This window comes from Rhinoderma darwinii, chromosome 7, assembly GCF_050947455.1.
Source record: "Rhinoderma darwinii isolate aRhiDar2 chromosome 7, aRhiDar2.hap1, whole genome shotgun sequence".
Taxonomy (NCBI): Eukaryota; Metazoa; Chordata; class Amphibia; order Anura; family Rhinodermatidae; genus Rhinoderma; species Rhinoderma darwinii.
The window spans coordinates 33978627-33994018 of record NC_134693.1 but is presented as its reverse complement, the minus strand read 5'-3'; the positions used below and the strand labels follow the sequence as shown (position 1 = coordinate 33994018).

General features: G+C 38.0%; 1 protein-coding gene across 4 annotated transcripts in view; it reads right to left on the bottom strand.

Annotated features, from left to right (window-relative positions):
* Nucleotides 1-978: 978 nt before the first annotated feature.
* LOC142657123 (ranaspumin-like) overlaps nucleotides 979-15392 on the bottom strand; it is a 29279-nt gene continuing 14865 nt past the window's right edge. For all 4 annotated transcript variants that reach the window (XM_075832166.1, XM_075832169.1, XM_075832167.1 and 1 more), the window contains 10 exons: nucleotides 14313-14378; nucleotides 11789-11836; nucleotides 10295-10339; nucleotides 9720-9767; nucleotides 8400-8444; nucleotides 6548-6598; nucleotides 4340-4408; nucleotides 3140-3187; nucleotides 2070-2160; nucleotides 979-1070 (listed from right to left, as the gene is read on the bottom strand). In XM_075832166.1, coding sequence (XP_075688281.1) covers nucleotides 2104-2160; nucleotides 3140-3187; nucleotides 4340-4408; nucleotides 6548-6598; nucleotides 8400-8444; nucleotides 9720-9767; nucleotides 10295-10339; nucleotides 11789-11836; nucleotides 14313-14378 — 477 coding nt within the window. In that variant the 3' untranslated portion in view covers nucleotides 979-1070; nucleotides 2070-2103. The remainder of the gene's footprint in view (nucleotides 1071-2069; nucleotides 2161-3139; nucleotides 3188-4339; nucleotides 4409-6547; nucleotides 6599-8399; nucleotides 8445-9719; nucleotides 9768-10294; nucleotides 10340-11788; nucleotides 11837-14312; nucleotides 14379-15392) is intronic.

The window sequence follows — 15392 nt, the reverse complement described above, 5'->3', positions numbered from 1 at the left end:
GTGTGGCAATATTACTGTTGGGGCACTATCAACTTAGCAGGATTATTGTTGGGAGCACTAATACTGTCGTACACTATCTGTACACAATTATTTTCTGAGGTGCCATTTGTTGTAGTAACTACTGTCAGGGGCCCTATCTGTTCACAGATATTTTGGGGACCACTATGTATGTGGCAGTATTATTTTTGGGGACTATCTGTATGGCAGTATTATTTTTGAGGGGACTAGAGTTATGTCACTTTTCTCTGCGGTACTGCATTTGGGGGGCTCTGGGCAGCATACCAGGCACAGTTTTACAGGTAACAGTAGGATGACACTGTTAGAGCACCAAGATGAGGAGTTTGCTTTGAGAAGGTGTGAAAGATGATGGAAGAGGGCAAAACCTAAGAAGTCTGGACAGCAAACTTGGCATAGACAAGTCTGGCAGGGAGAAGCGGTCATGGCGGTCTTGGCCAAATGTAGAAGATGAGGGAAGAGAACATCTACAATCAGTAAAAGACATCTGTGAGTCACTGAATGTAATCGTTGCTTATTTTGCCTGTGACTGTCTGATCATCCAGGGACAGTGACTTTTAAGACTCTAACAACGTCCCTGATTACTTTCACACCATGCCTCTTATGGTCCGGTCATAACTCAGTACTAAGTAAATCTCAAGACCATCCCAAATTTCAACAATATATCCCCACCTCGCTAAGGTTGCCTACCCCTGATTTCTAAGTAACTTATTTAACCTTACGTAGGATTTATTCTGTATGTGCAATGAAAACAAGAACGATTATAATGCAAATACAAGAGGCTATAGACATATTCTGCATAGATGGAGGGTGGATTATCAGAATCATTCCTCTCGTGGCACCAAGGAACCTCAGTCCGACACTGTCAGTACAGATTTATAAAACAACACATGTATTACTAGATTTCAAAATGATTTATTGATTTTATAAAACATAACAGTTATTAGAAACAGTTTTGTTGATCATCAAGAAAATCAAAAAGTTATTGTATTTTTTTATTTTTTTATTTTTTTATTTCATGCTTTCTTCTATTCTACTACTTGTGTTGAATGCCCCTAGAAAAAATAGATAAGTAAAGTATAAATTAAATATGTAGATTTGACATAATACACACATGCTTGAAGTACCGTATAAACTATTAAGAAAGAGAAGTTCCATTATTTTATTTTCTTTACTCCTTATAATAACATTGCCTGGTATGTCTTGAAAATTAAAATAAGGAGTAAGTGGGGGAAAAACCTATAATATTTCTATGTATATGACAGGAGCGACCTTCAATGAACACAACAAATACACATGAACAGTCAACTGAGTGTGCGTGTGTTTTCAATGGGGAGAAGAGAATAAGCCATGGCCAGTCAACTCTGGTTGTGGCTTATTTCCTGTGGGAACAAAGGATCGGGCATGTTGAAATACAACATTTATGGTCTTTCTCTCCCTCGAAATCTGCAATTGAGGGAAAGTCTGATGACCTCTGTACACATTGGATAAGCGGCCGATCTTGCCGAAATCGGCAGTTTTGGCTCACATTTACCTAATGCGTATAGGCAATTTAACATCTGTGTTATCTGCAAGATTTAACCGACTAAAGTTTTTTTTCGTTTAGAAGCTGTGAAAAATTCTGCAGACTGACAAACACTGCAAGCATGTTTCCCTTTTTTTTTTTTCTTTCATTATTCATAGTTGAACATATTGGAAGAGATACAACAATTGTGCTGTTCATTGTGAATAACATAATTACTACTTTCATTTTGCTAATGCAGGTTGGAAAATGGGACAGCCCGATAAATTTCTGCAACAAATCTGTGAATATGCTCTAAGTAAGTACAAATCAGAATAGTTTGAGCTTTATATTAAAAGTATTATGTATTATGTATATAAAGTATTATGGAAGACACTGCCAAAAGATTTACTACTACTGTACTGTATAATAATGCTACCTTCTAATAAATGTGAGTTATGGTGTAGGAAACTACAATCAATGAGGTAAAACGTTTCTTCTGACAGATTGTGGATTATTTTAATGTTAAATCACATGTTTTATCACAATTTACCATGTTTCTTTGATAGCTAGGATTAGTTCTTGAGTTAGCCCAGGGCACCACCAAGATTAATGACAGGAACTTTTCCTTTAAGAATACTGATCTGAATTAAAATAAGACAAATTGTTGACATGAAAAACTGCCTGGACTAAATGTTTGTTTAAAACAAATCAAAGATAATAAAATAGTTAATACTAGTCATTTCACACAGCGGAACTTTTTACATTATGCATTTAAATTATTGGCTTTTTTGGTAAATATTTGTATTCCCCATGAAAAAACAGTTCCAGAGAATCTTTTCTTAGAACTCTGCATTGTATTCTTCATCTGTTATTCCTTCTAAAGATTTATGAATACATTTACAATTAGGTGTTACCATTGAACTTGTGAAAGCGATGTATTCCTACACAGTCCCACACTGTCAGCGCTGACTGGATGGTGCCAGTCTGTGTAGGGACACATCCCCTAACTCGTATTACTCAGTTGTCAATTTATTCATAAGGAAGTTGCACAAGATTGTGATACATTCACTCACTCCATTTACTGATAATGCTGCTACTGCTCCATTTAAAGATGAATTACATATAGGATACAATAAAAATGCTTCATCGCACCATTTGTTACACTACATCTTTAAGTATTTTTCATATTTAGCATACTCTACTTCCCCCTGGTGTGTATACTATATGCAATATCATGTAAGGGCCTGTTCACATCTTCGTTGGAGGCTCCGTTAGGGGCCCTCATCACAGATCCAGCAGAGAGTACTAGAAACAATAGCGTAGCATGCTGCGCTATTGTTTCCGGTAAAACCCCTTCCACCACGGCGAAAAGTCAATGGAACCCATTAAAGCCAATTCGTCACATCGGCCGCCGGTTGTGACCAGGGTGCAACGGAACTGCAACGGTATTCCCTTGTTTTGCTCCTCTGATGGAGTAGAACAATGGAATGGCCCGACGCAGATGTGAACAGGGCCTTATCTTCAATGGGTCAGTTAAAGTGATGGTAAGGGATAACAAATAAATAAATCTAGCAGAAAATAGCTTTGAAATGGTGGCAAACTCTATATCTTAACACTTACCAAATCACATCCAAGTTTAGTCAAAAGTGATGAATTTGCAATAAGATTCTGTAATTAAATCATATGGTTACATGGTATCTTGTTTAGTACAGTTTATTATTCAATAAAGAATATGTAGAGAAATAATTCTTTTTATTGTTTTAATGTATGCACAGTTAACAATAATGTTAAATCTAATTACTCTACCAAATAATTCTGAACAAGTTATTGAACACAGAAGTATCCCAGCTGCATGAGTGAGGAGAAACCTCTTGATGTTGGCTGAAAATGAATATGTTCCTCCGGTAAGTAGTTAAATGGAAAGGTTAAATAAAGACTTGATAAGACACATTGGTTGAGATCTGACTGCCAGGACCCTCTCAGTTCTGATCATCTGTGGAGAACTGGTCATTCATGAGAGTGGCGGAAACCTCTAAGCGCTTTCTCTTTTACTACTACTCCATTCGTGGTCAGTATCTGTATCTGTCTGTTCTAGGAATCAATGGTGGACAAGAAAAAGGGCCAATATGTGAACTAGGAAGCCCAACTCCTGTCAGTCGCTTCCCGCCCCTCACTTACCACCAGGTAATCTTCCTACCTCCCAATGCTGCTTAACACTATAGAAGCCCCATCCACTACACTGCCACACACAGACATTTGTAGATCCACTGCAGGGTGAAATACGAACAGCGGATATGTCCCCGTGCATTATTGGCCTACTTCTAAGGACCTGTGTAAACACCCCTGCTCAGATGTCTTTATAAGCGACTGATAATGTAATATTTTTCCATTATCACTTTAGAATATAATGTAAAGTTTGACGGTACTAAACCACTTTCCTCTTTACATCATTAAAGAACGCGCTCATTTCTCTCAGTGACATCAATTTAGATGCAATACACTTCAGAATTGCTAATGGTAAATTAAATATTTTTGTTTTATACCTTATTAAAAGTTATGTTTTAGTAAATGTATTTCTTTTTTCCTATGCTGCAAATTTTCCCTTACCCCACTCCAAAAACCAAATGACCTGCACCCTCCTTCACGCCTCTAAATGCTACACAAGGAAAACAGCGGAAAATAGGACATACCGCCTCTTCCCACCAAATTATACAAATCATTTTACCCATAAGAAGAAAAATAGGTAATTAACAAACAGAAAAACAAATACAAGTTTATTCTGAAGATCTTTGCACGTAGAAAAATGTGAGAAATATTTACCTGCAGCGCGTCAAGGACATGATCCAGTAAATCCCTAAGATCTGTGGCAGTATCTTCAAGTAGATTTTCCTGTAACACGTGTCATGTTAGTTGAATGGCTTCTATCTTTCCCCTATGTCTTTCTAACATACATCGCATTTGGTAGATTAACAGGAAGCAGAGGGCAAATAGAAGGGAGTATGACGGCAGGATTAGGGTACGGGGTTTATTTATTGTCTGTCATGGACACACCGATAGCTAAATCATAGCAGCTATAGACACAAATAGTAGGATATTTTTAACCTCTAAGCGCTCAATGACATACATGTATATCAGGGGATCACACAGGCACAGAAGCTGTACTCACGCAACCAATAGCAGGAGCCTGACAGCTATGCTCTCGTTATAATGGCTGGTATCTGAGAAACTTCTTATGTCGGCTGTTTGACCCCTTAGAAACTGCAGTCAAAAGCAACCATGGCATCTAAAAAGCTTTACAGATGAAGCGGGCTAACAAAAGCCCCCAGATCTGCCAGAGGCATGGCCTAATAGGCTGCCTGTCAGCGATACACTAACAGAGAATAATGCTATGGAATACTAAGAGTTCTATGTACAAAATACTAAGTGATGAACTGATCGCAATTTCAAGTCCCCTAGAGGGATTAAGAATTAAATTAAGGTTAATTAAAAAATAATAATTAAAAAAAATTAAATAAAATATATATATATATACAAAAAAAAGAATATCAAGAGCAGCACCATGTAAAAAGAATAAATGTGGGTGCCAGCCTTCGGATAAAGGCTATATCCTTCGTAATAGAATATAAATAAATAGGCAACACTCCAGGATCTCAAGGGGAAAAAAATCAAGTGGTGAACTTTATTCCATAAGCTATATATATATTTAACCCCCAAAACATAAACCCTTATTTTATAAAAATATATATATTTTTAGAAAAGTGAAAAAACAAAACAAACCTATTGTACTACCAGCCTTGTGACGACTTATATAATAAAGTTAACATATTATTTATACTGCACAGTACATGGAATAATTAAAAAAAAACAGTGGTGGATTTGTTTTTTTATATCCTAAACCCCACAAAAATGTCTAAAAATTAATCTAACTGTACTAACCCTAAAATGGCAGTATATCATCATGACAGCTGATATAAACCATGCACATGCCTTTTTTCCCCCTTTATTTTATTATATTTTCATTGGTTTCTAAGGGAGTGGATGTCATACAGTATATCTTCACTACTCTACATCCCATGTTACCAATCTGCAGGGAAAGTAAGAAGAGGTTATATTGTCACCTGCCAGAGGGGGAAAGAGACTGATTCTGCTCAGGGCCCCAACCCCAGCAGCACAGATTAACGGCAACACCAAGGGTGACACAAGGAAGCAAAAATCAAAAAGATGAGAAATGTGTAGATTTTTTTAGGCTAAAAACAATGCAAATTACTTAAGAACAGCTATTAATAGTATTCCTGGACTTATGAAATGATTCAAATTATAGCTTAAATTGACAGAAATAAAGAGAATGTATTCTCAGAAAAAGACTTATTTTTTAAATCAAAATTTTATGTTAAAGGCTATGTAAAACTTTAAAGGCACTTTTTTTAAAATAAATTAATATTTTGTTTTTAACAACTTTTAAATTGGTTTTATTAAAAAAAATAAAAAATTACTTTTTGATAAACAGCTTCTATGTATCCTGGATACACAGAAACTGTATCTTGCAGGATCCAGCTATTATCGATCACATCTAAATTCATGAACAGGCCTCATGCAAATGACCATGCATTTGCCACCATTTTCCATCCGCAATTGCGGAGTAGCAATTATGGATAGTAAAGAACACATTCTATCCTATGAGCCAATGCACACGACTGTGGTTTTCATAGTCCATGTATTGCTCGGAGCCTGAACCGCAAAAAAAAATAGGAAATGCCATTTTACGGAACGCAATTGCGCTCCAAGCTCATTGAAGTCAATGCACCTCTTGCGTGTCCATGGTCAGTGACAAGCGTTGTACTGTACTTTTCTGCAGTTTCTTGGCGTGGAATCCACACTAAAAATTAGCAATCTAATTGTCTGAACACGGCCAAAAGCATAAAAAAAAAGTCTAAATGAATTGTATTTAGTTATCCTAAAATCTTGATATAGTGTATAAAACATTACTTGGAGACATTTTAAGATTAAAGTGAAGGCATGTTTTCTTACCAAGGCATCATCAGTGTGAAGAAGATCATCTCCGAAACAACCAGCTGCTTTCTAATATGAAATAAAATATATATATATGTATAACACTTTTGTATATATTTCGCACTATTCATGCATTAGTAATAGTAGCTATTTTATTGTAAAAAAAAAAAAAACAACAACATGATGCACTGCTGAATATTTCAAACGATGGAAACCATTGGTGGTTGGTGAATAGCCAGTAATATTTACCCTTGTATTTTATTTAGGATATGTGCCGCTTACATTTGTTATGATTCATAACTTTTTTTTATATGCAGTAACTTTTCCAGAAGATAGTGATAAAGTAAGTACATTTTATCTGTTTCTAGTCCATTTTGTATTGACTGATCAATCCATCTGCAGCTGTAACAATCTGTTATGTGATCTGTTTCAGTGTAGTACTCACTATAGAGGCAAATTATGCCACAACTATGGGGCCCATCTGAACGTCTTCCCGACATAGAGCCATAGCATTTTCCTGCAGCCACCACTAGGGGGAGCTCAGTACAAAGAAATGCTTTCATTGAGTTCAATAGTAACTGTATAAAGGCACTGAGCTCCCCCTAGTGGTGGTTGCAGGCAGCGCCTCTTATTTAAGCCAGCCGCGTCTACGCAAGCGCTATTTCGCAGGAACCAGCATACTACAGTGCCTGAGGAAGGTCAAGGATATGACCAAAACGTTGCACTGATACTGGCAAAATAATAATAAATATCTACCTTGAAAATAACTCCCATTGGTGTGCATTGTACCTTCTTCATAAAAAAGGCAGCCAGTTATATTACATTATGTGTCAGATGGAGTATACGGAAGATTTATATAATTATGTAGACTGAGCGCCATATTTTTGTAGCACCTGTTGAACTTTTTCCGATGTATGAGTTGGATATAGTTGGTGAGTCATTAGGAGCTTGTCTTGTTTTTTGTCTTTTTTTAAATCCTCAACTTTTCTAATTAGAAAAGTGTTAAAAAATATCTGACCTAGTGTTTTTGGCCTAAGCCAGTTTCCACAATAAGTCATGTACCCTGTTCATAAATCAGTTACACGCGGCACAGGGGACAGATACTGGCACACCGCTCTCATGGTGCATCAGCATTAACAGAGCTCCCCCTATAAAGATATGGTCGAAAGTTACGGTGGTTATAAACGTACAAATAAATTTGTCGGAGCTCTTAATGGGAGATTGGGCCCATACTACGTTCTGCTAAGGGGCCCTATGATTTCTGTTTATACCATTGATCTTTTTTTTTTCCATATCGCTCACAATCAGAAACAGCAAGTGGACAAGTGGGAAACCGTGTCGGAAACCACGCAAAAAAATGCCCGAAAATGGCTCCCATTGATTTCAATGATAGGCAGAGGCGTTTTTTACCGCGAGCGGAAAAACTATCTCGCGGTAAAGAGAAGCGTCATGCCCTAAATTCGGGCGTTCAATGGGACGCAGAGGAAGCATATTTCGCTGAGTTTTTTTGCACGTACCACTCCATTGGCGCGAGCGAAAAACGCAGCAAAAATCACGGCAAACGGCGTGCATGTAGGTCAAAATCTGCCTCAAAATCCCAAACGGAATTTTGAGGCAGAATTTTCCTCCTGCAAAAAACTCAGTGTGAACTCAGCTTAAAGGTATATTCTCCTGTAGTAATACACTGGATAAGGGTTGTGATGATCTACAGGGTTTAGTCTTGTAATAATACAACACCTATCTTCTCAGCTTAAGTAACTGCTCGTTCACATGTTACCTTATCACTGAATAATCAGTTATGAAATAATCACATTTTGTAACTCTGAAAGAAGAAGGCTACTTATTAAACATGAATTATCTTTAAACTTACCAGGAGCACAATGAGGTCATGGGAAGATAACGCATCTCTATTTTTCTAGAAATGATAAACAAAAAGTTACAAGGAAATTTACAGTGAGTTCTGTTAGCTAATAACACCTCAAAGTATGAAAGGTAATGTCACCGGGTTTATGCTGCTCTTTCTAAAGGCCGAGTAAAGCAGTGACAGAGACCCTGATTCCGGCGCTGGGTCACTTACTTGACAATAATCTGTATTTTTATAATGTCACTATTTATCTCCTGCAGTCCTTATCCATGAACTGTGGCTAGCCCCGCCCACCTGCAGCAGATTTACATCTCGCTCCCATACTGTTCATATGGAGAAAAGCTGCCAATCAACATGTTGTGGGCGGGGCTAGCCACAGTTCATGGATAAGGACTGGAAGAGATAAGAAGTGATTTTATAAAAACTACAGATTATTGTCAAGTAAGTGACCCAGCGCTGGAATCAGGGTCTCTGTCACTACTTTATGCTGCCCTCAGATAGAGCAGAAGAAAACTGGTGTCAGACTCAATTTAATTCCCTTCTAGTTTTACTATAGAGGCATGTATTGTTACTGGGACATGTTTCACCGAAATGCAGAAAAGTGTACAGTCCACTGAGGAATCTTTCCTCTTTGGTTTCAGCGCCAGCAGATCAGTAACGTTACTCCCTTATTTCTACCATTTATCATTATAACTTATAATTGGGTATTCAACTGTTTGATTTGTCTTAGTGCATTCAATGTTAGAGCAGCGCAACTGAGCTCAGATCCTCCATTTACTATGAAATAAGAGAAATTATAGATTTTTACATGTACCATATTGATCCCACCTGATTCTAAGAGGATATATATATATATATATATATATATATATATATATATATATATATATATATATATATACAGTCCAGCAATGGATAAACACAGCACTCCAAAATAACAGGAAATCAGGCCATGTGCTCGTCACCAGGGGATGAATCAATTCCCCTATTTTATGGATAGAAGACAGCGTAGGAAGCAGTGACGGCACCAGGACTTCAAGGCAGATGCAAGCAAAGTGGATTTATTCACCTCCGAAAAACACAGCAACGTTTCGGTTCAACAGGAACCTTTCTCAAGCCATCTTGATGGCTTGAGAAAGGTTCCTGTTGAACCGAAACGTTGCTGTGTTTTTCGGAGGTGAATAAATCCACTTTGCTTGCATCTGCCTTGAAGTCCTGGTGCCGTCACTGCTTCCTACGCTGTCTTCTATATATATATATATATATAAATTACGCCATTAAAGCTGTTTCTTTTAATCATTTTTTATTCACCATTTACATATTTACCTCACAGACTAGGGCATTAACCTTCTCAATCAAATCTGGGGTTAGATTCTTAAATAAAGAAAGCAAAAATTAAAATAATAATAATGAAATTAATCATTTGCATTTTCAGTTTGAAATATAATTAGAGGACATGCAGAATATTAAACTTCAGTTTTAAACAGTATTTTTGTGTAAAAGGGTAATTCATTATTGCAAACACATGCATTCAGTTTACAAACATTTAAGAATTTCATTGATTTATTCTAATTTGATATGTAGGAGAAATGTAGCCCTATTATGAAGGAATTGGCATCTGCCTCAGGGGGGAATGTTTTATGTCTCTGGATCAGCACAGATTGACTTTGCTGCACTTGTAACTCTTTGCAACTTACATTATTGTGGGAAATTGAATTATGATTTTGCCACAAAAAATTGAAAAGAGTCTTAGCTTAAGCCAGAAATGTTAATTTATATTAAACACGATATAGATACAAATTTTGTAGTGTCCATTTAGAATTATCCTTTAATTTAGATATAATGCAAAATGCAAGTAACATTTCTGTATCTACTAATATATAGGTGTACAATGCTGATACCTGGAGTATATGTTTCAAACATTCTGATGCCAAAGCATCTCCTGCCTGTAAAAGAACAAAATATAAATGTATAATATTTTTAACAGTAATCATGCGTTCTACATATGTATTCTTATTTAGATCTTCCACTATTATTAATAATACATGATCACACAGTATATTATCAGAGAGAGATAAGAAAATGTTATTCAATAGCAGTCCCTCACTGTCTTGTGTTATATCATTTATTCTTTTAGATTGTTGAAAAAATAATAAAGTAAATAGAAAAACACAACTACACATTCTTGATAATATTTTTCATGGTCACAAACTCCTTCCTTGATAGGATGCAGAATTGTACAACAGAAATCTTTTTGTATTTTGTATTTTCTTTTTTGTATAAGGGCGGGTTCACACATGGCGGAATTTCACTTAAATTCCGCTGCGGACACTCCGCAGCGTTAATCCGCAGCGGAGCCGTTTCTCCATTGACTTTCACTTTAATTTAGCAGTGTTCGTTTACACGATGCGTACAATTCCGCTGCGGAGCATAGGCTGCGGAGCGGAATTTGGTGTCCGCAGCATGCTCTGTCTGTTGCGGAGCAGTGGCGGACTGGTTGCGGACTCATGGCGGAATTTCTCCATTGACTTCAATGGAGAGTCAAAATTCCGCAATGAAGTCCGCAGATCTTATGTGTGCTGCGGAGCGTATTGTTTTTACTACCATGACATTTCTTCATTCTGGCTGGACCTATGTATTTCTAGGTCTACAGCCAGACTGAGGAAGTCAATGGGGCTCCCGTAATGACGGGAGCGTTGCTAGGAGACGTCTGTAAATAGTCACTGTCCAGGGTGCTGAAAGAGTTACGCGATCGGCAGTAACTGTTTCTGCACCCGGGACAGTGACTACCGATCTCAATATACATGTATCTGTAAAAAACATATAAGTTCATACTTACCGAGAACTCCCTGCTTCTGTCTCCAGTCCGGCCTCCCAGGATGACGTTTCAGTGTAAGTGACGGCTGCAGCCAATCACAGGCCAAGCACAGGCTGCAGCGGTCACATGGACTGGAGCGTCATCCAGGGAGGTCGGGCCGGATGCCGAAAGAGGGACGCGTCACCAAGACAACGGCTGGTAAGTATGAATTTCTTTGACTTTCACTAGGGAAAGTGCTGTCCCTTCTCTCTATCCTGCACTGAATAGGGAGAAGAGAAGCACTTTTCCTGCAGTCCGCAGCGGCCAGTCCGCATCAATTTTCTGCACATTTTGTGCAGATCCGCTGCAGAATCTGCAACGCAGATTCTGTGCGGCATTGATGCGGACAGTTGCGGAGGAATTCCGCCATGTGTGGTCATGCCCTTACAGTTTATCCTTTCAGTAGATCTGATGGAGGCCTCTATGGCTAAACAAGAAGTCTTTACAAAAGCAATATAAACTCAACCTATTTCTCCACAGTAAAAGAACACCTAGATATCAGAAAAACACAAAGCCCAATGTATAATTGTGTCCTTACCACATCGCATAATATCTGTGTCAAACCTTCACTTATTCCTAGTACATTCTGGAGAAAAGAAAAGACAAGATGGTTGGTTGTCGTTTTTTTTAAGTTTAGAAAATTTGATAGCACAAATAACGTTGTCATTAGTCTAAGGCTGGCCTAAAAGGGGACAATTTGCCTTGATAGGAGCAGCGTTTAGTTTTATTATTTTTTTAACATTTAGATGTCAATTGTTAATGCAACATACATTTCAAGAACTCCACAACCATCGGAGTAATTTTCCATGAGCGACATAATGCCTATTTTTACAAAGATTGTACATATTTTTGTATGATAGCCAATGGACCGCTATAATTGTAGTTAGTAACAAGCAAGAAAAATGTAATGCAATCCCCATATTATGACCGATGGGGAAAATTTACATAGACATAATGTTAACAATCAGTAACAATATTATTTTTCTGGTAGTATTGTTAAGAACTATAGGTAGATGTACGGGAACCTTAAGGAAAGTTGGTAAATTAAAGCAGGTGACCTGATTGGACGCTGTATTTTTTATTTGTCATGGAAAATCGCTCTGATATCAGTGAAATCTACCAACAATCTAATATGTTTTGTGGCAGACTGGCTGTTCCATGATGTCGTCTGTTCATGTAAACAAAGATCGCACATGTGGGGTTTCAGCATACTTATCCTTTGTTACTTAAGTTGTGTCAGTGGCGGATTATCCAAGATGTTGATGGGGCTTTAGGATCTGGGACCCCATCCTCCGCTGAAATACGCCAAAAATGGTGGCGCAGGGAGCCATTTGTTCTTTGCCCCGCCATTAGCTTTCATAAGCCACAGTCTTGATTAGGCCTGTGGCCTACGAGAAACCAGGAGCACACCTTGACGTCTGCGGCCTGGCACTCTTCACTCCGCCCTCGCCGCTGAACTCAAAGCAAGAAGTTAGAATTACCCACCATGGTTCTCTACTATTAGGTAAGCAGAATGTTTGGGTTTTTTTAGAGGCGCAAATGGGGCACTATAAATGTTTTACTGTGGGTGCATAAAAATGGGGGCATTCTTACTGTGGGGCAGAAAGGGGGCAGCCTTACTATGGGCGCATTAAATATGGGGCATTCTTACTACAATGGCATAAAAGCAGGTGCAATTACTGTGGGAACATAAAGGGGCATTTTTTCTGAGTGGGTGCATAAAAGGGTGCAATTACTTAAGGGACTTAAAGGAGGCATTATAACTGTGGGGGCATTATTACTGAGTGGGCATAAAAGGGGTAAATATTAATGTGGGTGCATTATTAGTGATAGGGGCCTAAGAGCGGCACTTACTGTGTGGGAACAATAGGGGGCATAGAAGGGGGTACTTTTACTGTGTGGGGCACCCAGGGTAGCTTTATTACCGTCTGTGGCACTATGGATGGGAAGTTTGTATAGAGGTGGAGAATAGATGGGTAGAATGCTGGAAAATCAAGAAGCCAAAGATGTCTGTGTATTAAATTCTGCATAGGAAAGTCGTGGATGGAAGAAGTCATCATGGCGGTCTGAGCCAGATGAAGAAAAGGGACCGTGAACGACTACAACCATAGAAGATGTCACCTGTGAGACACTGGATGGAACTGTGCTGTAATAACTTATATGGTCTGCAGAACGCCTGTGTATAACTGGTATTAACCTCTAAATGATCACTGTATACTGGTAATATTGATCTTTGTATAGTATGTTTTATTCAGTAACAGTATAATGATATTTGTTACTTTTACAGTGGTATTTTTTGATAACTCTATGACTATTTTTTCGAGATATATTATCATACATAGATTAATGCTTTTGAAGAAGCAAATTATGTGTAGGCCCCACAGTGCTTATATTCATTATAAAGTATATCCAGGGACATTGTGCTGTATCTAACCTGTCATGTTTTACAAATGTTATTTTTTTAATATATATTTATTGGAGGGGCAAAACATATCTTCTCTGAGAACAAAAGGATTGTGAATGTTTAAATCAAACATGCCCGAACCTTTATTCTGTCACCATCTGCCAGAGTACACGTTAGATGGTCGGTCGGTATTGACGAAATCAGAGGTTCGGCCGACATTGATCTAATGTGGGGTATGGGGAGGAGGCCCACAGCTTATGTACAGCTTAGGGTCAAAGGTCATATTAATCCATCAAGGGGTTGTGTTAGAGATAACTTTTTCTGGCAGCCTTTCTCGATCTTGGACTATGACAGGATACTGTAAATGTGTGTTTGGCTGATCCTGTTATCCAAGAATAACTGTTTGGCAGCTATCTTATGTACATCTAGGTTTACATAACAAGTCTTAGTTTTATTTCTTCGCTGTCAAAATGTCTCAATGAATATTATTTTACTTGTCAGACGTTTCAGATGTTATTGTTTGCTGTAATAATTAAAAAACGTTAAATGTAACCAGTTTCACGATTTTCTTTTCATACATATGCTATTTCAATATATGAATTTTTCAATAATGACCCACTAATAGAATGAGATTAAAAAAAACAACTAGAAAACTTACTAAAATCTTATCCACACCGTATACTAAGTGTGCTGAAAGCTCTCCAATATCTATTGAAAGTTCTTCCTGTAGTAAAATGCAAATGTAAAAGATGTTACACAGGGCAATTTGCGACAAACAAATGTTCTGATCTGTAGATTTACACATTTACATAGTTTACTCTTGAATGGACACTAGATTTTCAAACAAATTATGCTAATCTAATAGTATACCTGATATATCAACTTTGTAATTTACTAACAGTACCGTCCAAATATTTAGTTGTTTTATCCATGCAAATTCTGAATGAAGTTACTGCCACTAGGTGTTTCCCTTCCTGTAATCTGCTGTCCACCCCTAAAAACAAGCAAAATCTGTCCCTATTACAGTGCAGAGGAGACAGACTACAGGAAGTGGGGAGGAGTGTTTCTTCACAGCCTGCCTACAGAAGTGTTTGGAGAGGGGGAGTAGGAGGAGGGAGCAAAGAAAGAAAGAGACACAGACACGCTGCCTCTGAAAGTCCATGGAGAGGTCAGTGGAAGTAGGAGCAGAGTGAAAAAGACACAGGTAGACGCTGCAGCTTCCTGGTAAGTGTTATATGTCGTCCAAGTGCTGGATTTTCAGCTCCATTGCTCATTACTGCTGTATAATCTCCATGCTGTTGCTACTGCTTTGTGCATAGTAGAAACCACAAAACAGTAAAATATGAGTTAAACTAAATATTGAAACAAACTAATGTATTTTAACCTACTCAAAAAAGCCTTATTGGAACACAGAGATACATACTAACATAAAGTATGGGCTGTTGATTCTGTATAACGTCTGTAATGATTTTTTTTTTAAGCTTGGTGTTGTTAAAGTGGTTGCATCAAAATCAAAAGTGATCACCTATGCACAGGATTGGTGATAATTTTCTGATCGCTGGGGGAACCCGCTGCTGCTCCATTTAAAGTCTGCTGGAATGACGGAAACAGAGCTAAGCTGTTTCCGTCATTTTCAAAGACATTGAATAGTGCGGCGGGCGCATGTCCAACTGTCGCTCCATTGAAGCTCCTCCTCATTGCGGAGGGTGCAGTGAGGTGGATCTGGGGGTTCCGGAGC